General features: G+C 34.8%; 3 protein-coding genes across 3 annotated transcripts; 2 read left to right on the top strand and 1 right to left on the bottom strand.

Annotated features, from left to right (window-relative positions):
• The first annotated feature begins 216 nt into the window (after positions 1 to 216).
• Positions 217 to 983, top strand: LOC120120391. The gene is made up of 3 exons (XM_039140053.1): positions 217 to 355; positions 442 to 647; positions 732 to 983. Exons 1-3 carry the CDS (start codon positions 257 to 259, stop codon positions 913 to 915), a joined length of 489 nt encoding a protein of 162 aa, XP_038995984.1. The 5' UTR covers positions 217 to 256; the 3' UTR covers positions 916 to 983.
• A 4,394-nt stretch (positions 984 to 5,377) lies between these two features.
• Positions 5,378 to 6,569, bottom strand: LOC120120287 (STOREKEEPER protein-like). The gene has a single exon (XM_039139949.1). It carries the CDS (start codon positions 6,522 to 6,524, stop codon positions 5,409 to 5,411), a length of 1,116 nt encoding a protein of 371 aa, XP_038995880.1. The 5' UTR covers positions 6,525 to 6,569; the 3' UTR covers positions 5,378 to 5,408.
• A 1,554-nt stretch (positions 6,570 to 8,123) lies between these two features.
• LOC120120427 lies at positions 8,124 to 15,180 on the top strand. The gene is made up of 14 exons (XM_039140073.1): positions 8,124 to 8,231; positions 8,316 to 8,412; positions 8,497 to 8,616; positions 8,710 to 8,846; positions 8,978 to 9,427; positions 12,594 to 12,699; positions 12,844 to 13,029; positions 13,096 to 13,669; positions 13,838 to 14,083; positions 14,176 to 14,277; positions 14,364 to 14,615; positions 14,673 to 14,883; positions 14,952 to 15,032; positions 15,151 to 15,180. The coding sequence occupies exons 1-14, from the start codon at positions 8,124 to 8,126 to the stop codon at positions 15,178 to 15,180; spliced, it is 2,700 nt and encodes an 899-aa protein (XP_038996004.1).
• Positions 15,181 to 24,969: the final 9,789 nt, after the last annotated feature.

Here is a 24,969-nt window from a genome sequence, read left to right as displayed (position 1 = left end):
TGTATGAACAAGAAATGGGAGATTTTGCTAATCAAAGTCAAAAGAAAATTCCAATGGCATTTTATGATTTAAACCCTACTTTTCTTCTTCCCCATGAAAGGAATCCAACATATCAGAAGAGAAGAAAACATTAAAGTATTAACCAAAAAGAAGTTTCTTGTTATATATTAACAGCCAAGCTTAATCCCATTTTACATAATTAACTTGCTTCTCATTTCCATTTGTTTCCCTTAGTTTCTGGGACAAACAAAAAAACATGCTTAAACTCAAAGGTCTTCTCGTTTGTCTGCTGATTGTTGCCATGGATGTTGCAGCGGGGATTCTTGGCATCCAAGCCGAAGTTGCACAGAACAAGGTGCTTTGTATTGTTTAGTTTAATAAATTTTGTTAATTCTATCAACTAATTCACCAGGTTTCATCTTTCTCGATATTGATCAACAGGTTAAGCATTTGAGATTGTGGATATTTGAGTGCAGAGACCCGAGCCATGAAGCTTTCAAGCTAGCTTTGGGTGCAGCTATACTATTGAGTCTAGCCCACGTTCTCACTAACCTGCTGGGCGGCTGCATGTGTACCTGTTCTCAAGAAGAGTTCCAAAAAGCCTCCCCTAACAGGCAACTCTCATTGGCATGCCTCATTTTCACATGGTAATTATGTTCCTGCACAATCAAGCATTGAAAATTTAACCCTTCAGTGTATCTCATTTCATACTTAATTTGTGGATTGATCAGGATCATGTTAGCCGTTGGATTGTCGACACTGGTGATAGGGATGATATCAAACAACAAATCCAGGGCTTCCTGTGGTTTCACGCACCACCATTTCTTGTCGGTCGGAGGGGTTTTGTGTTTTGTTCATGGGCTGTTTTCTGTTGCATATTACGTTTCCGCCACAGCAGCTACTGAGGAACATTAGGAGATGACATCTTTAGAGGAACCTTACTCATCATTGATTGACAATCACTTTCGCCCTGCAACTAAAACAAAATGAATGAATATCAATCTTGCGGGACAGCTGATTCAATTGCTATATATTGGTTTTAAGTTAAAAAAAATTAGTTCAGTAATTGGAGGTTTGACACATTTGTTTACGTAGAAATAAGAAATGTATTAAAAGATAAGATTTAACGTGATTTAATATTATTTATTTTTACAACCGAACGAAATAAATAATCCACTATATAGTAGAGATCATAAAAATATAGATACATGATGTTTCATGTATCTCATGACATGGTATATATATCTCAAAATCTGGTGTATCTCAAAATACTATCTTAAATTGTTTACAAGATCATCCTTACAACTGAAACCCCAAAAATTATATAAATCTAAAAAAATATTATAATTATTCAAAATAATTATCTCATAATTTTAAAGAATAAGACATATTTTATATTTATAGCGTCAAATAAATTATCATCAAGAAATCAAATTTCATATGACTTTTTGTCTAAAGTAAATATTTATTTATTTATTTATTTTAATCACACATAATTATTAACTCGTTATTCGTTATTCAAAGCTTTAATACCAAACACAACTCTGACACTCTTAATTAAAGTATGAAATTTCGTTGATAGGTTCGAAATTACCAAAAATATTGGTAGTTGAAGTAGAGGTCATAAATGACTTTGATGTTAATTGAACTCTCCTAGTATTTATCCAAGAGGTTTTTAAACATTCTAATATAGTCCAAAAGGGGTGAATTGGTAATATAAATTTTGGTGAAAGTTTCTGTCAGAAAAATAAAGAACAATTTGACACAAGTGACTTAGAATGGTTCATCTTCCTCAATCAAATTTAAATTCACTACCTTAATTATCCACACTAAAGATTTTCTTGTGAGTATTGATACTCTTAAGGGAGTATCGTCAGTCATCACAAAAGTATTGATTCTATGTTGAAGTATTGATATTATTTTGTTATACTAGAATCTTTTAAGTTGTTTTAGCTCTGAAGTAGTATCGATGCTCATATAAATAGTATTAATATTACTATAAGAGTACTGATACTCATTTTTAATATTGGTACTATGTTCTAATAGTCATTACAAAACTCAGTGAGTCTCGATACTCTTAAATGAGTATTAATACTCATCATAATAGTATTGATATTATATTGAAGTATCGATATTGTCTGATATGCTAAAATCCTTGAAGTTGTTTTAACGCTTAAGTAGCATCGACACTCATACGAGTAATATTAATACTACTATGAGAGTATCTAGTACTCATATTATTTTATCAATATTATGTTATAATCTTAAAGAGTGAAAATTCAAATAGCATCAATATCGTAAGAATAATATCGATATTGTTTATATAATATCTATACTTTTGATAGAGTATTAGTATTTGTCAAATATTGAATTATTGAGTAGAAAATGACTAAAAACTTGATTAAAACTTTCTTATTTTACAAGTATTTTATCAATATGTTGAAAAAGAGAAATCGTTTATTTTGTTAGTCTAGAAAACTTTTTATTAATTAAGTTTATCTTAAAATTTTATTTTGAGAAAAAGTGTTCGTATGAGGATATGAATTCATCAAAAATATTTTTAACCCTATCACCTCACCTTTAATCATATATCATGATGGACCCCTATTTAAAAAACTCGTGATCAATTAAGCCTCTCTTATTGTTTGTCATTGATCACACTACTTGTCATTAAATTTATTGACATGAAAACATTTAATTGGTGAAGTTTGTTTGGGATAAAAATTCCTTACATAATGAAAAAATAATTTAATTTTTCAAAGATTAAGGACGGTTGGATGAGAAAATAGATTATCGAGATTAATAGTAGTAAATAAAGAGATATTCATTAGGGGGAAATGAGTTCAACTCAGCTATCTATTTTCACTTGTCGCACGATCATAAATCTATATAAAACTAAAGAATTTTACATTAGGTAAGTGGATCCTAACTCATTTGTTTTTCCATTTAAAATCATTAAAAATTCAAAAAAAATAGAAAATAAATATTTAAATAATAAACATTATTAATAATATTCATAATTAAAAATATAAAAATTCCAACAATATCTAAAATATTCTAAAAAATAAATTTAGTTAATTTTACATATTCGATAACATAAAGACAATTAAAATATATGGTTTTAAAAATTTAAATAGTGGGATTTTATTCCTTAAAAATTGATGGTCAAAGACTCCTTATAAAAAAATCCATAAAATAAAGTTTATTTAGTAAAAAAATCATAAAATAAAGTTGATTTGTCAAATAAGTAATTTCCATAAAAAATATTTGACTTTTTAAATAAATTTCTTTGGAAAACAAAATATATCATCAATGTTGTTAGAGGAAAGATTTGATGATAAGCCGGTAACACAATGGACGAATGAGGAAAAGCGTAAGGATCGTAAAGCTCTTTATCAGATCCGTTTACACTAATCAAATCAAATTTTACAAGATGTGTTGAAAGTAAAAAACCAAATGCATCTTTGTGGACAAAATTGGAGGAACTTTGCATGCAGAAATCATTGACCAACAAGTTGTACCTAAAACAACGTCTTTATTCCCTCAAGTTGGCAGAAGTCTCTTGAAAAGCACCTGGCCACATTCAATGAAACCGTCTCTAATCTAGAGACTTTAGAAGTGAAGTGTGATCAAGAAGACTTAGGATTGATCTTCCTATGTTTGTTGCCTCCTTCATACTCGTCTTTCAGAGATACAATCTTACACAGTCACGAAACACTTTTGAAGAAGTTTATAATGGTTTACACTCGTTTGACAAGATGAAATATCTTGTATCTGTTTCCGAGCTCCAGACAGATGGTCTCGTGATGCATAAATTGATTAGCTCAGACACTGGAAGAAAAGGCGAGCTTTCTTCTGATAATATTGGAAGGGGTAAATCAAAATCTTCCAACCAAGATAAAACTTGTCACTATTGTAAAAAGAAATGTCATGTTAAATCGAAGTGTTACAAGTTGCAAAATAAAATCAAAAGAGAAACTGAAGAGCAGAACTCTGGAAAATCTAGTGTGGTCAGTATAGTAGAGGAGTACGATGACGGATAACTCTTAGTTGCGACTGATGACAACTTTATAACAAGTGATGAGTGAATACTTGACTCTAGTAGTAGTTTTCATATGAGTCCTAATCGTGATTGGTTTACGACGTATGAAGATGTTTCTATAAGTGATGTATTTTTGGGAAATAATGTTCCTTGTAAAGTTGCATGTATTAGCACAATTAATATTAAGATGTTCGACGGGATTGTTCGAACAGTTGGTAATGTGAGACATGTTCCAGATTTGAGTAGAAATCTAATTTTGTTAGGTACTCTAGATTCAAAAGGGTACAAATTCTTCAGTGAATGTGGAGCTATGAAAATTTGCAAGGACTCTCTTGTGTTGAAAGGGCAGAGAAAGACTACCAAGTTTTATGTTCTACATGGTTCAACAATTTTAGATAATGCAATTGGTGTTTCATCCATCGTGTCAAATAACGTTGTTGAACAAAATAACAGTGGTTAGAACGGTTATGTGAAGCAGAAAGTAGTTCAATTTCATGAATATAATACATTTGAAGACAGAACTATCTTTGATGATTAGGATCGTGTTGTGCATGATATTGCTCGTGGTGAAATATTTGTGAGCAAAGTTGACACTTATGATAATCATGTCGATGTGAAGACTATATCCAAGCCTAGAAAAAACTTAGATTCGATCAGTGTCCATTACTGAAGATTTCCCCTTTGAGGGGTGTTGTGGAAGAGATAGAGAACTTGTTCGCTGAAGTAAAGAATTGTTTTTTTGTTGAGTTTGGATGTCACATTGAATTTGAGTGTTTTGTCTCGAAACCTTTGCACTTTTAGAATTCGTGTCAATGTGGAGATTTGTTAGAGTTTGACTCGAATTCAAAATGGCACAAATTAATTAATATATAAATATTAAAAAAATAGGAAACTCAATTTAATTAAAAGTAGAAAACTTTATTAAAGTATATTTCTACTTTATTTAGTTTTCATTTATAATCATGTGCTATCTCTATAAATAGATACTAAGGGTCATGATTAGAAATCAAATTTTTTTCTTTCACCAAAATATTCTTGTATTTTCTTCCTTCATATTAGAAAATTCTTCTACTCTACCTGTGATTTTTCCATGTAAATCTGATATCTTTGTTTTTCCTTTTCGATCCTGTTTATTGGTTTGTCAATAATCGTTCCGATATAACAAATGTTTATCTCCGAATGAATCAACATTAAATTGTCTTAAATATATTATTATTTGGTTGAATAAAAAATCTAATCAAAGATTAGGAAAATTATAACCCAAGACCAAAATGTATTCACTATTTCATTAAAATTCATATCATACTGTGATCAACAGGCATAAACCCCAACAAAAATGGGGAAAAAAGTAACCCGAAATCTGTACCTAAACTCCAGTACCTTTGATAGAGTTCAATACGGATTCAGCAATTTCCTGAGCAAACTTTACCTTCTTCAGAAACAGTTCCAATCGATCAATCCTCAGCTGCTTCTCCGCCTTCTCCATTTGCTTCAACTTCTCTCTACCAGCAGCATCGGTTTTCCTCCCCATTTCCTCCAACATAGAATAACCCGCAACCCCCCATCTTTCAGTGAAGTCCGTCTCTAAACTCTCCTTCAAGAACGGGAAATCCTTCCAAAAATCTACATTATCTTCTTTATTACCTGAGCTAATTTGGGTTGAGGATTTAGAAGCTTGTTCATTGTCTTTTATAGAAACAGGCAACCCAGAATTCTCTCCTCCGTTAACTTCAGTCTTGCTTCCATCTTCACTGCACGGAGCCTTTGTTTGCGTTTGGGGCTTGTCATCATCTGCGCTGCTCAAACTCTTCGTTTTCTTTCGAGTCTTGTTGTTCTTTTCATTAGTTTCATTTCCCCAAATCTTCTTTGATAGCTGGAAACATTTGCGAACGTGGTAAATTGGTAAACCAGGTTCATTCCCGTTCTGCCCCTTTTCAGCGTTTACTTTGTATTTGTTCTTTAGTCTCCTGATCTTCTCATACAACTGGGTCTTTGACACGTCGGCTTCGAACTTTTTCTTGATGAAATCAAGAAACCCGCTACTAGAATCCTTAAAAGAGTCGGCTCCTTCCTTTGATTTGTACTCGATCAAACCTTTCAAGATCGCGATCTCCTCAGCCTCACTCCACCGCCTAACTATCACTGGCGACTTCACGGCACCAGATCCACCATCGGATGCAGATGACAATGCCCTCTTTCTCTTTGAACTTGATTCATTAGCAGATTGCTTCGGCTTCGGAGCGGACTTGTTGGGCTTGGGAACAATAGGCTTAATAGTGAAATCAGAGACATTAGGGGATGGGAAAGACTTATCTGAGTCGTACTCGTAGCCAAAGCCAACTTCACCGGAATCGGCCTTCTGCTTTTTCAATGAAGTTTTCTCCTCTTCCTCTTCATTGGTGGCGTTGCTGCTTCCGTCGGAGGACTCTTCGTCGTTGGAAGAGGCGGGAGGAGTGTATTCGTCGGGAAGTTTGCGAACCATTGATTGTTTCAGACAAGAAATGAAGTTGGGAATTTGAAAAGGGGAGGACGGTTTATGAGGTTAATATAGAATAGAGTCTGTGTGATTAGTAGGGTTTTGTCATTTTACTGCATCAATAAATTAATTACAGTGGTTATTAATTTTGTTTAGTAAATTGCTAGAGTAGGTCCCGCTATTTTCTCGTTGGAATAAATACATTCAATCGTTTATCTAGTGAGTTGATCTGGAGTTGGATAGTATTAGATTTGTGTTTGTTAAAAAATATTATTTAATTTAATTCGTTACTCGTTGTTCGTTAAAATTTTATTAATGTTGCTCGTTAAAAAAATTTATTGCTCAACTCGCTGTTCTCTTTAAGCTCACTGAAATTTTTATCTTATTTTTTTAACTAGATAAAATAAACTAATATTATATAAAGCTTAATAAACATAAATTAACAAATTTAACAAAAAAATTATTAAAAGAGTGCATGAAGCAATTTCAAAGTTTTAACTCAAAAATAAAATCCATAAATATACCAAATTAACATATTAAAACCAAAGTAACAATCCACAAATATATCAAACTACAATATTAAGCATTCCGAAATAAATTCAACGATACATAATCATAAAAATGAAGAAATCACCAAGAACAATTATAACCGCTTTCCCAGGGAATAACCGTTTTTCTCTCTCGATAGCAGATCTATTGTTTTTGAGTTTTAGGGTTTTCCCCTGGTTCTTGCTGATTGTTTGGCTCCATTCGCTTAGGATGGATTCCTTGTGACTGTCTTGTGGCATGGATTGGAGGAGTTTGTTCTCTGGTGTTGAGGACTAATCGCTGGAATTCTTTCCTCCGGAGTGTTGTGAGGGGGCTACGACGGTGGTTCCTCCGATTGTTATCTTTGAGGAGGGGATTTCGGAGTGGCAAAACTCTCTGGTGGGGTAATTTATTGGGTCGACGCCCAATTTTGGTTCCCTGCAGAAGCTGGTGGAGATTAAGTAGGGTAAATCGGTGGTTAAGGTTAGTATTGCTAGCTCTAACCTTTATGTTTTCTCCTTTGCTAATAGGGTTAGTCGGGACTGTCTTGAGAACGATCCCTGGCATTTTCAACACAAGCCGCTGGTGCTTAGGAAGTGGGAGCCCAATCTGAAGCGTCTTGATTTTAACCTGGAAATGATGCCGGTGTGGATTCAGTTGTTCAACGTTCCGCTTGAGCTCTTTTCAAAGTTAGGGCTTAGTTATATAGCTAGTGCCCTGGGTGTCCGTTGTACATGGACTCGATCACGACTGCTAAGGAACGGCTGGAATTTGCAAAGGTATGTATTGAAGTTGAGGTTGGGACTAGATTGCCTCGTTCGATTGATATTAGGTGTGAGAGAGTCTGTTTGTACTGTGAAGGTGGTAATTCCTTGTTTCCTGCGTGCTGCTCTAAATGTAAGATATTTGGTCACTCAGATAAGATTTGCACTGTTGGTGGAATTGAAGGAAAGATGGAGTGGAGAGTTAAGGACAAGGCTCCTGAAATATCAGATAAGCTACCTGGGATGAGAACTTATTCAAGGTGTGGAAGGCGATTTGGGTTTGGGTTTGGTTAATTCTGGATTACAGCCTATTATGGAAAAGGGATATGTTGGGCAGAGTCACGCTAATGATAAAGATGTTCCTGGGTTAGCTCCAATTGATAATGTGAAGGCTAGTGAGATGCCTTTTGCTGCTGAGGATGTATAGGGGCTAGACAAAGCTAATAACGTGGAGGTTGGGGAGTTGTCCCTTAAAGAACAATAAGATATTGGGAAAAGTTTGAAGACTAGTATGGATTCAGGTAAGGTTGCTGACAGTATGGTGAAAGCGGCTCCTAAGGGAGTTGATATCTTGCCTGTGGACCCTGCTTCTAATCGGAGAGGTAGGGGAAAAAGGTTAAAAGAATAAGGGGCATGTTGTTGGTTCTTCAAACAAGTTTGAAGTCCTAGGTTCTTTATTGGATAAGTTGAGGGTGGGGGAAGAAAGCCGAGACTAGCTTCTCAGGGTGTTGCCAATATTCTTCTGAAAATGAAAGCCAAGAAGAAAGATAATATGGAAAAGATAAAAAGGCTTGGTGAAGTGGGAGGTTTAAACCTTGTCCCTATCTTATGACTGTGATTTTTTAGAATATTAGGGATTCAACCATCCCTAAAAACATAAGGTGTTATGTCTCGTATAGAGAAAATGCAGGCTGAGATTGTTTGTTTGCTTGAAACTCGGGTCAAAGAGATTAAGGCTCAGAATGTTATGGCTCAGTTTGTGGAAGAGTGGAGTTACTGCTGGAATTACAGTTGCTTAGATAATGGTAGGATCTGGGTCCTGTGGAGGAAGAATTTATAATTTTTTGTTCTGAAAATGGAAGATCAGTCTATTTCTATTCAGGGTTGCTTGGGTGGTAGGAGTGTTGTTGTATCTGTTGTGTATGGCAGCAATAATGGTGTTTCAAGGAAGAGCTATGGAATCAACTCTCTAATGTTTGTTCTTTGGTTGGTAGTAATATTTGGTTGGTTGGGAGAGATTTGAACGTTACTGTTAAAGCTATGGAGAGCTCAAAGTATGAGGATTGGCACCTCACATCAGAAATGGATGACTTGAGGAATTGTATGACAGATTTGGGTCTAGTAGATCACCCCTTTTTTGGGCCTGTGTTTACTTGGTCTAATAAACAAGAAGAGGGCTTCCTAGCCAGAAAATTGGATAGAGTTATGGTTAATGATCAATGGTGTGAGGCATTTCCAAACTCTCATGTGGAGTTTCAAGCCCCTGGAGTTACTGATCATTGCATGACAGTTGTTTGGTGCACTCATGAGAACCTTGCTTCTAGGCCAAAGCCCTTTAATTTTTTTTACTTTTGGGCATTGCATCATGAATTTAAGGAGGTGGTTGGGCAATCTTGGGCAAGGATGTGCAGGGGGACCCTATGCAAGTCCTGTTTTGTAAATTGAAGAGACTTAAGCATGTGCTGAAAGTGTAACACCCCCAACCCGTATCCGACCTAATACGAGTCTGAGGTGTCACATTGACTTTTCAAACTTTGACTCTTGAGAAAATTCAAATAAAATTTAAAACTTTCATTAAAATAAAAGCGGTTTATTTACATAAAGCGACCAAAATAACCAAAATCGATCAGAGCATATTCAACTTAATCAATAGTACATGCCAACTATATCAAAATAACCAAACACATTTAAATTATCTATTTTCTGATTTGAAATTTTGTAAGGGAGATGCTGACATGTCTTGCTCTTCTTCGCTTCTCTTCTCGATTCTGTACCTACGTGTGAAACAATCACACATTAAGTCTATGACTTAGTGAGGCATAAACAAACTGACTATAGCATATCATAACTAATTCCTATTATACACATTTCATGTAATCATGATAAACCATAAAATGCATCCAAACATAATATATATATATATATATATATATATCATATACATACATATTGTTTCACAAAGAAATACCCATATCATCATATAATTATGGTAATATATTTCCTAACACAAAACATATAAAGCGTATATAGTAAATTTCTCATTATCTCTTTAATAGTCTTATTTTCTTCTTTATCTTTTAGTCATATGTTCTTGTGCCTATTCTTCTTAACCAAGCTATATACACATCACCATCATATCACATATATCATTTCACCATAAAGATTACAAACAAAGCACATAATATCATACAAGGTTCTTTTATATCATATTCTTTATTAGCATGATCAACTATGTGTCTCAAAAGACATCACACATTCCAAGGAATACATATATGTCCCGAAAGACCGCGTAGACCCTCGACTCTTGGCATGCCAACTATACCCCTAGCTCTCATTACACATATCATGGGCATTATCTTTTATATCCTTTTTCATATTCATGTAAACATATCACATATTCATATAAACTCGTATCTTCATTCACATATACATTAACGTAGTTCATGTAAATTCTCATATCATTTCGTATTCATGTATCACATGGCATATAACACTTCTCCTGTGTTCCATAAACATGTCATATCCTATCCTTATATAGTTCATATAATTTATGCTTTAATCTCTTATATTCACTGATTCAATATCATTTAACTTGTTTCCTTTCTCATATAACATATACTTTCTCTTTCATATATCTAATATCCGGTATCATATCTTGTAATCGTGTAAACATGTCTCTTTAATGTAATTTACATAGTAATGCCCTATATTTATACCATATAATGATTTACCCTAAGTCCTCTTTATAAAGTTTATAATACATGTTCAAATGGTCTCATTTATCCTATAAATAATTTCTACTTATTTTATCTCATTTCCCCTTTCACTTACATAATTCATCTATATATACTAATTTAATATATTTAATTAGTTTAATTTCCCATTACTTCATACATATACTCTTTCATAAAGCTTTGTAGCTCTTCACTTTAATTCTAAACCATAGTTTCCTTTAACTATATAAATCTTCCCTATATAACTTATGTATCCTTATTTATGCATATACCCTCGAATTTATACTATCCTCATAGAGTCTTATAACATTTCTCGTGTAATCACCTATACCATATAATATGACTTATACTCGATTATCTTATACTCACTCGTTCATTTCATTCCTTATGTCTCTATCATATAATTTATTTCATGTTCTTCCATTATTACATTTTAGTGTTTTACACAAATCCTATAGCATATACAAAGCATATCAATATCTTTAGTTATGCATACATACAATTAATGTAAAATATATAATCACATATAACACATATAATAATAACAACCACATAATCTCATTCATGACTTCATGCATATTATTCTAGGAAATAGACTCATCGCAAGTTCTATTTCCATTAAACAATACATGTCACTATTATGCACTCACCTTGGCCTCACTAAATTTTGATCCCCTTTTATGATTTTCTCTCTTTCGATCGAATCTTAACTTGATACTCGTTCCGAAACTTGTTCATGTTCGATATTTACATAATCATACATTAATACATATATCCATTGATATACTAATCTATCATTTCTTAGACCAAAAGAAATGTCTATTTCAATTTCCCCTTGAAGTGCATCGATGCATTCTACAGTGCATCGATGCATTCTACAGTGCATCGATGCATTCTTTAACATGTGCATCGATGCACTACACATGCATCGATACACAACTCACCTTCGATGTTTTCATTTTAAGGGGGTGCATCGATGCACTCCTTATGCATCGATGCACTAACTGCATTCGATGTTTTCATTTGTAATGGGTGCATCGATGCACTTCTTGTGCATCGATACACTCTGAACAATTTCTAGAAATTTACCCTTGATGCATCGGTGCACATTCAATGTGCACCGATGCACATAGCCCAGAATTCATTTTTAAGCCTGAAAATCTACTCAAATCAATTTAAATGCTTCATCTTTCATCCCCTTTCATGTTCTTAACTCATAAACACATGCTTAAACCAATTTATATCCATATAAACCATCTTTAACTTCAAAATTCTACTCCTCATATGTAACTCAAGAATTAAACCAACTTTGCAATATGTTTTGATTCCAATTCTATGACTTCTACTTCTTAATTAGACCCTTGACAAGTCAAATTTAACTTCCAACTCTAGTTATGAACTCTATTTCAAGATTTTACCTAAGAACCTAAAATCTTTAATCCCTCCTAACTCCATCATACTTTGATTTTAAGATAACTTAAGCTTTCCTTAAGCTTAGTTATCATCTTATATCAAAACCCAACCTTAAAATCAACAATTAATCCATAAACAAAGAAAATCACCTTTGAGCTTGGAGATACGGGAGGAGGAAGAAGAAGAAGAAGAAAGAAAACTCTGGATAATTCTCTCCTTTCCCACTTGGTTTCTTATCTTATAAAGAATAAAAATCTACTTGTCATTGACCATTTTACCCTTTAATTCATTCAATAATTACTAATTAACCTTCATCATATTTCCAATAAATCATTGAACTATTCAATTATCACTTTAATCACCAATTTCTAAAACTTTACAATTTGGTCACTAACCCAGTATTGAGGATGTTACAGAAAGCTTTCAATAAAAGATGCTTTGCTAACATAACTGAGAAAGTGGCTGAAAAAATGATTCAATTGGAGAAACAACAAATTCTGAACCTTTTTGGAGGGATTCCAGGTGATGTGATGAATGAAAGGAAACTAGGCCAAGAGCTTAGTGATTTAGAAAATGCTGAAAGATTATTCTACCAGTAGAAGGTTAAGGTGGACTGGCTGGTTAGTGGAGATCAATGCACAAAGTTTTTTCATTCTCATGTGGCAGTTAAAAGAAAGAGAAACACAATAAGGGTCCTGGTTGATGAGGGTGGTAATAAATTGGAAACTTTTGATTCCATAGCTGATGAACTTGTGAACTATTTTACAAGGCAGATTGGTTATGTTGATGATATTGTGCAGGGGTGTACTAACAATTTAGTGATAGATTTATTGGGGTACACTCTTCCTGCAGGTGCTAATGAAGACTTGGTCAAAACTTTCACTAATGATGAAATTAAAATGGTTGTATGAAACCAAGGCAAGGATAAAGCCCCTGGCCCAGATGGATACACTGTTGGGTTCTTTCAATATGCCTGGGACATTGTTAGAGTTGATTTTATTGCTGTTGTGAGGTATTTCTTTGAAACCTCTAGAATGTTGTCTGTTTTTAACTCTACTGCCATAGCTTTAGCTCCTAAGAAGCCTAACTATTGTAAAGCTATGGATTTTATACCCATATCCTGCTGCTCTGTATTTTATAAGACTGTCACTAAGATACTGGTGAGTAGACTGGTTGGATACCTTCCTGAGATGATTACTCCTAACCAGTCAGCCTTTGTGAGGGGGAGAAATATCGAAAGCAATACACTCTTGGCTCAAGAGCTTGTCAGAGGGTATGGAAGAAGTTATATTTCCCCTAGATGTGTTATTAAAGCTGATTTGCAAAAAGCCTTTGATTCTTTAAGTTTGAAGTTTCTGCTTGCTGTCTTGAAGGGGTTAGGGCTGCCAACTCAGTTTAGAGGCTGGATTGAGGCTTGTGTTATGGACTCCAGATTCTCCATTGTTTTGAATGGTAGCCTTGTGGGATATTTTAGAGGGAGAAGAGGAGTAAGGTAGGGGGACCTTTTATCCCCTTACTTATTTGTCATTGCTATGAACATCCTGTCCAAATTGCTTGATGTTGCTGCCTCAGAAAAAAATTAGTTTCATCCTAAGTGCAAAAGAGTGAATCTAACTCACTTGTGCTTTGCTAATGATTTGCTTATTTTTTTCAAAGGCAGCTTGGATTCAATTGTTGGGGTTAAATGTGTTTTGGATAGGTTTTATGTGATGTCTGGGCTAAGGCTTAATGCCTCTAAGACTGAAATATACATTGCTGGTATAAATGAAAGACAGAGGACTTTGATTCAAGAGACTACTGGATTTACTATTAGCTGTCTCCCAGTGAGATACCTGGGGGTACCTCTTGTCCCCAGGAAACTGACTGAGAAAGACTGTGCTAGCTTAGTGGAGAAAATCAAAGCTAAGTTGGGACACTAGTCCAACAAATGGTGAGTTATACTGGTAGGTTACAACTGGTGAAGGTTGTTCTATTTAACATAGCTAATTTTTGGTGCAGACAACTTATTTTACCTGCTGTTGTAAGGAGGGTTTACCAACTTTGTGCCAGGTTCTTTTGGAAGGGAGGTGATATCCCAACTAAGGGTGCTCGTGTGAGCTGGTATTTGATTTGTTCCCCTAAGTATGAGGGGGGGTTAGGCCTTAAACATCTAAAATGCTGGAATAAAGCATGTACTATGCTTCAAGTAAATATTTGCTCTTTGCTGAGGGTTCTTTGTGGGTAGCTTGGGTGAGGTCTTATGTCCTTAAAGGGGCTGATTTTTGGTTCATTGAAAGTAAAGATTCATTCAGCTGGAGTGTGAGGAAAATTCTGAAAACAAGGGAAGATTTGCAACCTTTGTTCTCAAGGATAACAGACTGGAGCAAGGTGAATGCTCATTGGATTTGGCAGGAGATTAGGGAGAGAAGAGTGAAAGTTGAATGGCACAGGATAGTCTGGTTTCCTATGCACATACCGAAGCACTCCCTTATTACTTGATTGGCTATACTTGATAGGCTGCCAACTACTGATAAGCTAGCTCGCATGAGGATTGAGGTGGATGACAAGTGCAGATTGTGTGAAGATACGCCTGAGACTCGCAGCCATTTGTTCTTTGAATGTTCGTTTTCGAAGGCTGTGTGGGAGAGGATTGCACGACTTTGCAATGTTAACAGACCTGTAGGGACCTGGGATGAGGAGCTAATTGGGCTGTTAATAGGTTCAAAGGTAAAACTTTCCCTGTGTTTATACTTAGAATTGTATGGTATGTTTATGTTTATTGTATATGGATGGAGAGGAATTATAGACAGTTTAGAGGAGTGAGTAGGGATATAGATAATGTGGTGAATTGTATTAAAGAGGTAGTGAGGGTGAAGGTAGCTAGAATTGTGATTAAAAGTAGTATAGGTAATTGTAGACTTTGCCAGGCTTGGGGGATTACCTCCTCCTAGAAGGCTAATTCTGTTTGTTTTGGGTGGTCTGTAATTGTTGTAGCAGTGTTTTTGTCTACTGCTTCTTGGATAATAATATGAGGAATTTATCCAAAAAAATGAAGAAATCAACATATCTTCACTTCGTTCATTGTTGTTTGCGATCATCAAACTACACAGTTGGAAGAATAATTTTCTTGTTGATTAACATAGTTATCCTGTTAATAAAAAACAGTTATAACATCTTATAATAATTATTAATTAATAATTTGGTTTTTTATTAGAAAATTAATAATTATCATCTTTTTATTATTTATTAATAAATTAATATTTTTTTGAATGAAATAATTTTTAAGATAATTATTAAAAAAATATATAAAAAATTAACGAGTTGCTTGCGAACTTATCGAGTCGAGTTAAACCTTGCTCAACTCAATTAAATTTATTAAAGTCTCGAGTCAAGTTTAAATTTGAATTTAAATCAAATTTTAATCAAATAAATTTAATTATTTTCAAACTACTCAACTTATTAAACACCACATTCTAGTAGTCACTTAATAAAAATTAACGTTTATTCTTAATTATTCATATTTGTTGCTTTGTCGAATGTCACATTGATAGATCGATATAATGATGCAGTTAATTTTGACGGAACGTTTCAAAATAATATCTTAAGACAGGATGATATCACACCTGTGTCCCCTAGTTGAAACAAAGATGACTGTAGATGTGTGTTAAGGACAAAGTTGGAAAATTTAATTTGAAGGTCATATTTAATCATTGTGAAATGTATTTTCTTTTGAGCCTCAAAATCCTTTTTAAGTGTGGTGTCATTTTCTTCAAATATTATATATATATATATATTTTTATAAAAAAAAAATTTAAAAAAATTTAAATGTTAATTGACACCCCTCGTTGTATATGGGCTCCGCCCGTAAGGCGACAAATTCTTAAATCTTATATAAGAAAGATATATATATTTAATGAAAATGAGGGTCATAGATATTTCGATGAATCCTATCAACTAGCTGAGGTGGTAATGTGCCGAAAGTAACAAGGGAACCATCAAGAGGGGCGTCCATCTTGACGATGAAATCAACCGCGGCATTGGCTTCACCATATATATGACGGTAATCTACGAACCAAACTTTATTAAAAAGGCTAGCGATTGCTCTAACAAGAGCAAAAGGATTGGTCGTAGTTGGAGGGGAAAGAAGGTGAAAAGCTTCAGAACTATCGGTCTGAATTATAAAAAGTATTTTGTCAATATTGATGTTGGTGTCAAAATTTGAAGTCGACCTTTGGAACGATGTTCTTGAAACCATTCTATGTAAAAGGGAAAACGCGTGAAGGGTATGAAATATTATTTGCCTAGGATCCCATGGGTTTTAGGGGGAAAATTGGAATGCTTATGCATTGTGAAGATTTGAAGAATGCATTGCTCATGTGGTGGAAATTGGGAATATAAAGGCCACTATACAATTGACTTAACAGTCTGAGCGTTTATATAACTCTCATTTTATGGGTGATAGATTACAATTAGTGGCAGGGATGAGGACTGTTAGGAGCGATCGTCTCCTCCAAAAAAAATTAAATTGTTATATATTTTAATTTTTTTATATTTTATATTGATAATTTATTTTTATTTCTTTAAAATTTTATAATTCACTTCCTTTAAATTAAATTTTGTATTCGTGTATGTTACTAGGTTATTACAAGTAGTTTTTGTGAAAAGTCAAATTAGGTGGTGGTGGCTTTCGGTGCATTAATGCACCGAAATTATACAGCTTGATTTGTTGAATTTTTGTAATGGGTAAAAGGCAAATTTAGTCATTACAATTTAGGGTATTTATAAGATTGGTCTTTAAGCTTCAACTATAAATACTCTAACCCATTTAGCTTCAAAATCATCCTAAAGCATTATAGCTTTCCTCCAATACTAGAGAGAATTTAGAGAGTTTCTTGAGAGTTATTTTCTCATTTTTATTAAGAGATAATTATCATTGTTTTCTCCTTGGTAGATTGAGAGAAGTTGTAATTCCTATTTTCTCATAGTGAAATTCTTCTACTGTTGCCCGTGGTTTTTACCCTATATTATTTAAGGGTTCTCCAAGTAAATTTTGTGTCTTCTTTTATCTTCATTTTTATTTTCTCAAATTATCAGTTGTGATTTTGCTTTATTCGATAGTTGTCTTCCGCAATAATTGATATCAGAGCCAGATTTGAGTGTGTAATATCTGCTTATTGTCTTTGTGGTTGCCACCAAAAGGTGAAACCTCCAACATAAGAAAGTAAGAAGTTATTACCCATTCTTTGAAGGTTCCAGAGAACTATTCACGATAGTGAAATAGTGGGAGCTATCTGTAATAGAAGCTATGGTAACGAAATTTGATATTGAAAAATTTAATGGGAGAAATTTCTCATTGTGGAAATTGAAGATGAAGGCCATCCTGAGGAAAGACGTTGTCTAGCAGCTATCGGTGAAAGGTCGGTAGATTTCACAGACGATAACAAATGGATCGAAATGGACGGGAATGTTATGGCAAACTTTCATCTAGCATTAGCATATTGTCAAGCATATTGTCAACCAGTACGAGAAGAAGTCCTAAGGAGATATGATCAGAATCTACTTCAGTGACGGAGCACTTAAACACACTAAACACTTTATTTTCTCAGCTTACTTCCTTAAGCTGTAAAATAGTAGAACAAGAACGTGTAGAACTTCTACTTTAAAGTCTATCGGATTCGTATGATCAACTCATCATCAACTTAACAAACAGTTACCAGTCTAGTCTTCGATGACGTTGCAGCTGCTGTTCTACAAGAAGAAAATCGACGCAAGAACAAGGAAGACAGACAAGTAAATCTGCAACAAGCAGAAGCGTTGACAACGATGAAAGGGAGATCAACAGTGTAACATCCTCCATACCGGGTTATTGATCAAATTGTAGAATTTTAAAATTCAGTGACCAGATTGGATAGATTGAAAAGTTTAAAGAATTGATGGAAATGTTTTATGTAGGATTAATCAGCAAGGAATGAGGAATAAAAGGGCAAATGAATCTTTTAACAAGGAAATAATTAAATCTTATTTGAGGATATTTATTCCCACGTGGAAGCTAGTGAGAAAGACCAAAAGTTTCTAGATTTCTCTTCTTCTTCTTTCTTCTTCTTCACCGTGAAGACAATGTTAGAGGTGAGTTTCTTGTGAATCAAATTCTTGATGCATTTAAGGTTGCTAATTGATCATTAGATGATAACTAAGCTTAAGGAAAGCTTAGGTTATCTTAAAACCATAAGATGATGGGGTTAGGAAGGATTAAAGAAAGGAAGTAGAAAAGTAAAATCTTGGAATAGAGTTCATAATAAGACTTAGAAGTGGGATTTGACTTGTCATCAAGCTAATTAAATGATATGAAGTGTTAGAATTCGATTTAGAACATGTTGGAAATTGAATAAAATTCTTAAATTTTATATGGAGAATTGGATTTCTAAGTTTTAAAGGTATCGAATGGATAATAATTAGTTTAAGTAAGTGTATGCAAGTTAGAGATATAAAATGAGGTGAAATATAAAGTGTATAGAAGATTATAAAGAGATTTTCGTGCTTAAAATGACATTTCTGGGCTATGTGCATCGTGCAAATTCAATGTGCACCGATGCATCAAGGATAAATCCCAGAAATTGTTCAAGGTGTATCGATGCACATGAAGTGCATCGATGTACTCTTTTAAAATAAAAACATCGAATGCCATCAATGCATCTATGCATAAGGAGTGCATCGATGCACCCCTTAAATATAAACATCGAATAGGATTTATGCATCGATGCATGGTGCGGTGAATCGATGCATACCTTCATTAAAAGATGAAAATGGCTTTTCTTTTAGCCCAAGAAATGATAGTTTATAATACATTAATTAGTATATTGATTAGTATCAATGAATTACTCTGTAGATACCGAGCCTAAACAAGTTCCAGAGCAATTACCTCGTAAGATCGATCGAGGAAAAAAGCAAGGAAATATGGTGAGTGCATATGCATAGCATGAATATGTATTCTATTCAGTTCTAGACTTGTGATAAGTCTAGATTCAATATTTTGATACATGATCGCATTTCATATTATGATACATGACATGAATTCATATTATATGCATTAAGTGACATGAATATGCAGGAAATGTTATATAAGTTATATGATAAAGTGATGGAACATGATATGTTTATGTGATAAAGGTATGGAAATTATATGTCTATACAATATAAATTATGGGAATGGTGGAAGTCCATGTTATGTAATTGAGAACTATAGGTATAGTTGGCATGCCAAGAGTAGAGGGTCTATGCGGTCTTTCGGGACATATATATATTCTTTGGAACATGTGTGAGGTCTTTTAAGACACATATTTGATCCTTGGCATATGTATATGATTCTTAAGGAAATTTTTTACTTGGTCCTTAGGGACAATCTTATATGGCACTACGGTGCAATTCTACGTGGCAATTCGGTACAATTCTACGTGGCACTTCGGTGCATTTATATGAGCTGTGGTGACAGCATAGTGCACAACCTCACAGTAGTCACATACCTTAGGTTCTTAGTATGGTATCATGGGCCAATAATCTTACTAATATGAATTCATGAATGTTAATATATTATGCTTACAGGTAAAGAACATGGTGATATAAACTGTATGGTTAAGCATTTGATTTCGTCTCATTCTATTTAATTATGGCATTTCCATTACATTTCTTTGTTATCATTATTATTATATTGCCTCACTATGTCGATGACCTAGCGTGTGAGTGTTTCACACGTAGGATCCGAGAAAGTAGACGATCAAGGTTAAGCAGTTGGACAACATTACTCCTGCAACTATCAGATCAGAGGCAACTTGAGCAGTAGGTCCTTTTGTTATGTAAATGAATGTTGGCATGTAATCAAAGTGTCAAGTGGTGTATGCTCTAATTATTTTGATAAATTTGTATTAACATATGTATATTATTGTATTTTAATAATATAAGTTCAAATGTTTTATCGGTTTTTTTAGAGTACTATTTTGTTTAGTCAATGTGACATCCTGGACTCGTATCCGGGTCAGGTACGGGTTGAAGGTGTTACATTTAATGGTATCAGAGCTATAGTTTAGCTGATTCTAGGCATAAACCAGAGTCTATAGAGTCTTTAAATGGAATACATGCGACAAATAGTGAGACTTCTGATCTGGTATAGTATGAGTATGTTGTTTTGCTAATAGAACAATGTGTTTATTTTATTAGATGTCCGGACATAATAGCTCTCGAAGTGAAGCGGGAGAAGAATAGGCCTGTTGAAAGCAGTAATTCACCTGCCCTGGCCAGGCAAGGTGAAGGACAAGCATCTCAAGGAGTGCATGTACAAGATCAAGACACTTTCTTTAGGACGTTGGACGCTATTCTGACGCATCTTCAACCTCAAAAAGAGTTAAGAGGTTTAGGAGCTCCCAAATTTAAGGGAAAAGCCGAGGAAGGGTCGATTGCGGTGAATCTTTGGCTAAATGACTTGAAAATCATGTTGGATGGTCTCCACTGCTCTGAAGTGGAGAAGTTAGATGGAGTTATCTCTTTACTGAGGGGTCAGGCGAGGATATGGTGGACGAACGTCACCATGAGGATGTCAAGTAACCAATTGACTTGGTCTTTATTCTTAGATGAATTTAAAAACAAGTATATTGGAGATCAATTTATTCGGCAGATGAAGCAGGAGTTTATGAACTTGAAACAGATGAACCGCTCTGTATATGAGTATGAATGCGAGTTCAACAAGCTGAGTAGGTTTGCATTGAGCTTGTGCCTACTGAAAAAGAGGCTTGTGAATTGTTTGTGGAGGGCTTACGCCCTAGATTGAAAGAGATGCTGATAGTATTGAATTTGTCCTCGTTCTAAGAGGTGATCAATCATTCCAAGGCTCTTAAAAGAGCTTAGAATGAGAGATTTGGGGACTCAAGAGTTCAGACATCAAAGAGGACGGGTGCTTCTTCTAGCTAGCACCACCAAAAAGAGGAAGAGACTCCAGATTTCAATCACAAGCTAGATCAGAATCAGTTGCATCATCTGCTAGGGGAGCAAGTCAGGCAAGACCTAGACAAACACAGTCAATGGATCTGGTACTGGGAGATCTAATCAGGGTCAAGCAAGACAGTGTCAGTATTGTGGGAAAAACCATTTCAGGGCTTGTCGAATGACTATTGGGACTTGTTTTCGATGCGGAGATCTCGACATTTTATCTGGGATTGTCCGTTAATGGTTGGTAAGCCTGCACCATCTAAAGAGTTGGTTCTGCCTCATAGAGAGGACGAGGAAGAGACAGAGGAAAAAACCAATCTGAATCCTCTGCTCAACCTGAAGTTCGGTCAACCACACGGGTGTACAATCTAAAGACAAGTGAAGACCGTGATGACCCTGATATTATAGCAGGTACTTTTCAGCTGTACATAAATTAGTATTGGTATTGATTGATCCGGGCTCTAATTATTCTTACATTACAAGTAAGTTAGTAAAGGAATTAAAGATTCCTTTAGAAGCTACGAGTAATGAGATTATAGTAACTAATCCTTTAGGCCATAGTGCTCGGGTGAACAAAGTCTGTAAGGGGTGTCCCATAAAGATTCAGGGAATTGAATTCCCTACTAATCTGATGGAATTACCCTTTGACAAGTTTGAAGTGATTTGGGAATGGATTGGTTGTTCCGTTACTATAGAGATGTTAATTGTAGATCGAAAAAGGTAACCCTGAAAAGTCCGGGATGAACAAAATAAGTGTGATCGATGAAAGATTTAATCCTTTAGCAAATGTAATATCAGTAATGTCTGCTAAGAAGCTTTGTTACAAGGATGTCAGGGTTTTCTTGCAAATGTGATAGATACCAGAGCTAAAGAGAAAGAATTGAATGAGATTTTAATAGTTCAGGAATTCCCTGATATTTTCCCTGTTGAGTTTCCAGGATTACCTCCAGATAGAGAGGTAGAATTTCAAATTGAAGTAATGTCGGAACAACTTTGATTGCAATGGCACCTTATCAGATGGCTCCGAAAGAATTGCAAGAGTTAAAGAATCAATTAAGAGTTGTTAGAAAAGGGATTTATTCGACCAAGTGTGTCACCTTGGGGAGCTCCGGTGTTATTTGTTAAGAAGAATATGGATCAATGCGTCTTTGTATTGATTATCGACAGCTTAATAAGGTTACCATCAAGAATAAGTATCCCCTTCCGCGCATTGATGACTTGTTTGATCAGCTAAAAGGAGCTTCGGTATTTTCGAAGATCGATCTATGTTCGGGTTATCACCAATTGAAGATTCAGGAGAAAGATATTCCGAAGACGGCTTTCAGAACGAGATATGGTCATTATGAATTCATTGTAATGCCATTCGGAGTAACGAATGCACCTGCTGCTTTCATGGATCTCATGAACAGGATTTTTCAGCCCTATTTGGACCAGTTTGTTGTTGTCTTTATTGATGACATACTGGTGTATTCGAAATCCATTGAAGAGCAAAACACACATCTGAGGATAGTTTTGCAAATTCTCAGGGATAAGAAGCTTTATGCGAAATTGTCCAAATGTGAATTTTGGCTAAATGAAGTAATTTTCTTGGGGCATGTGATCTCGGCAGATGGGATTAGAGTGGACCCTCAAAAGGTTAAAGCTATAATGGACTGGGAAGTTCCCAAGAATGTATCTGAAGTTCGGAGTTTCATTGGACTTGCCGGTTATTATCGAAGATTTGTTAATAATTTTTCGATGATAGTGTTGCCTTTAACAAAGTGATGAGAAAGAATGTACCGTTTGTTTGGACTTCTGAATGTCAAGAAAGTTTTGAAGCTTTAAAGAGGATTCTGATAGAAACTCCTATATTGGTTCAACCAGAATCTGGCAAGAAATTTGTCGTATACAGTGACGCGTCCCATAACGGGTTGAGGTGTGTATTAATACAAGAAAGAAGGTGGTAACGTATGCATCGAGGTAGTTAAAACCACATGAAAAGAATAACCCTACCCATGATTTAGAAATGGTTGCAGTAGTGTTCGTTCTCAAGATTTGGCGTCATTATCTGTATGGAGAACGATGTTATTTGTATACGGATCATAAGAGTTTGAAATACCTAATGACTCAAAAAGAGCTTAATTTAAGACAAAGGAGATGGATTGAGTTTTTAAGAGATTATGATATAATAATTGACTATCATCCTGGAAAGGCTAACGTGGTAGTAGATGCTTTGAGTAGAAAGACGTTTACAGCTTTACAAACTATGGATGCAAGGTTATCTTTGACTGGAGACGGTGGTCTATGTGCAGATTTAAAACTTAAACCAGCATGGTTGGAACGAATAACAGAATTGCAAAGTAAAGATGAATGGTGTTTGAAAAGAATTGATCAAGTAAATAGCAAAGAGATTAAAGACTTTGAGGTTAAGTCGGATGGAAATTTGTATTATAAAGGAAGAATTGTGATACCAAATTATAAAGAGTTGAAGAAAGATTTATTGACAGAGGCTCATTGCAGTCCATTGACGATGCACCCGAGTGGAACTAAGATGTATATGGATTTAAAAGATTGGTATTGGTGGCCAGGGATGAAACGAAGCATTACTGAATTTGTGTCCAAGTGCTTAACATGTCAACAAGTCAAAGCCGAACATCAAGTACCGTCTGGATTGTTGCAACCACTTTCCATTCCACAATGAAAGTGGGAAAATGTAATAATGGATTTTTTTCGGGGTTACCCCTGACTCCAAACAAAAGAGATTCAATTTGGGTAATTATTGACCGATTAACCAAGTCATCACATTTTCTTCCTTTCAGAACAAATTTCTCTATGGAAAAGTATTCAGCCGTATATTAGAGAAATTATTAGATTGCATGGAGTACCTGTTTCTATAGTTTCTGATCGAGATCCTCGATTCACCTCGAGATTTTGGAAATCCTTACATGGAGCGTTAGGACTCGTTTAAATTTTAGCACAGCTTTTCACCCTCGGACAGACGGACAATCAGAAAGGACAATTCAAATATTAGAAGATATGTTGCGAGCATGTGTCATTGAGTTTAAAGGGCCGTGGGAGAAATACTTACCACTGGTGGAGTTTGCTTACAATAATAGTTATCAGTCCATTAAACTGGTATGTGCTCAAAGATCGAAGTGTTCTTGGTCCAGATTTGATTCAAGATATGGAAGAGAAAGTTTGGGAAATTCAGCATAACCTAAAAGTGGCATTTGATCGAAAAAGTCCTATTCGGACCTTAAAAGGAAGGAGATTGAATTTGAAGTTGGGGATAAAGTATTTCTGAAGGTATCTCCATGGAAAAAAGTATTAAGATTTGGTCGGAAAGGAAAGCTAAGTCCTAGATTCATCGGGCCATATGAAGTTGTTAAAAGAATAGGACCAGTAGCATATCAGTTATCTTTGCCACTAGAAATGGAGAAAATCTATAATGTTTTCCATATCCATGTTACGAAGATACATGTCCGATCCTTCTCATGTTGTTGCACCAGAACAAGTAGAAATTCAACCTGATTTGACCTATGAAGAGGAACCAATACAAATTTTGGCTCACGAAGTTAAACAATTGAGAAATAACGATTCCGTTGGTCAAAGTTCTTTGGAGGAATCACAAGGTAGAAGAAGCCACTTGGGAACGTGAAGAAGATATGAGACTTCAATATCCTCATATGTTCGTGCAATGAAAATTCGAAGACGAATTTTCTTAAGGGAGGGAGATTTGTAACATCCTCCATACCAGGTTAGTGATCAAATTGTGGAATTTTAAAATTTAGTACCAGATTGGATAGATTGAAAAGTTTAAAGAATTGATGGAAATGTTTTATGTAGGATTAATCAGCA

Source organism: Hibiscus syriacus, unplaced genomic scaffold (assembly GCF_006381635.1).
Source record: "Hibiscus syriacus cultivar Baekdansim isolate YM2019G1 unplaced genomic scaffold, ASM638163v2 tig00110338_pilon, whole genome shotgun sequence".
NCBI lineage: Eukaryota > Viridiplantae > Streptophyta > Magnoliopsida > Malvales > Malvaceae > Hibiscus > Hibiscus syriacus.
The sequence above is the reverse complement of the archived record's forward strand: the minus strand, read 5'-3'. Positions and strand labels throughout refer to the sequence as shown.

Excerpts from the sequence above, each read along its gene's own strand:
- LOC120120427 (XM_039140073.1), top strand. The coding sequence starts at position 8,124 with ATGGAAAAGGGATATGTTGGGCAGAGTCACGCTAATGATAAAGATGTT. Across the intron at positions 14,084-14,175 it reads GTGGAGAAAATCAAAGCTAA|ACAACTTATTTTACCTGCTG; the intron begins GTTGGGACACTA and ends TTTTTGGTGCAG. Across the intron at positions 14,884-14,951 it reads GGCTGTTAATAGGTTCAAAG|AGGAATTATAGACAGTTTAG; the intron begins GTAAAACTTTCC and ends ATATGGATGGAG.
- LOC120120287 (XM_039139949.1), bottom strand. The coding sequence starts at position 6,524 with ATGGTTCGCAAACTTCCCGACGAATACACTCCTCCCGCCTCTTCCAAC.
- LOC120120391 (XM_039140053.1), top strand. The coding sequence starts at position 257 with ATGCTTAAACTCAAAGGTCTTCTCGTTTGTCTGCTGATTGTTGCCATG. Across the intron at positions 356-441 it reads CCGAAGTTGCACAGAACAAG|GTTAAGCATTTGAGATTGTG; the intron begins GTGCTTTGTATT and ends ATTGATCAACAG. Across the intron at positions 648-731 it reads GCATGCCTCATTTTCACATG|GATCATGTTAGCCGTTGGAT; the intron begins GTAATTATGTTC and ends TGGATTGATCAG.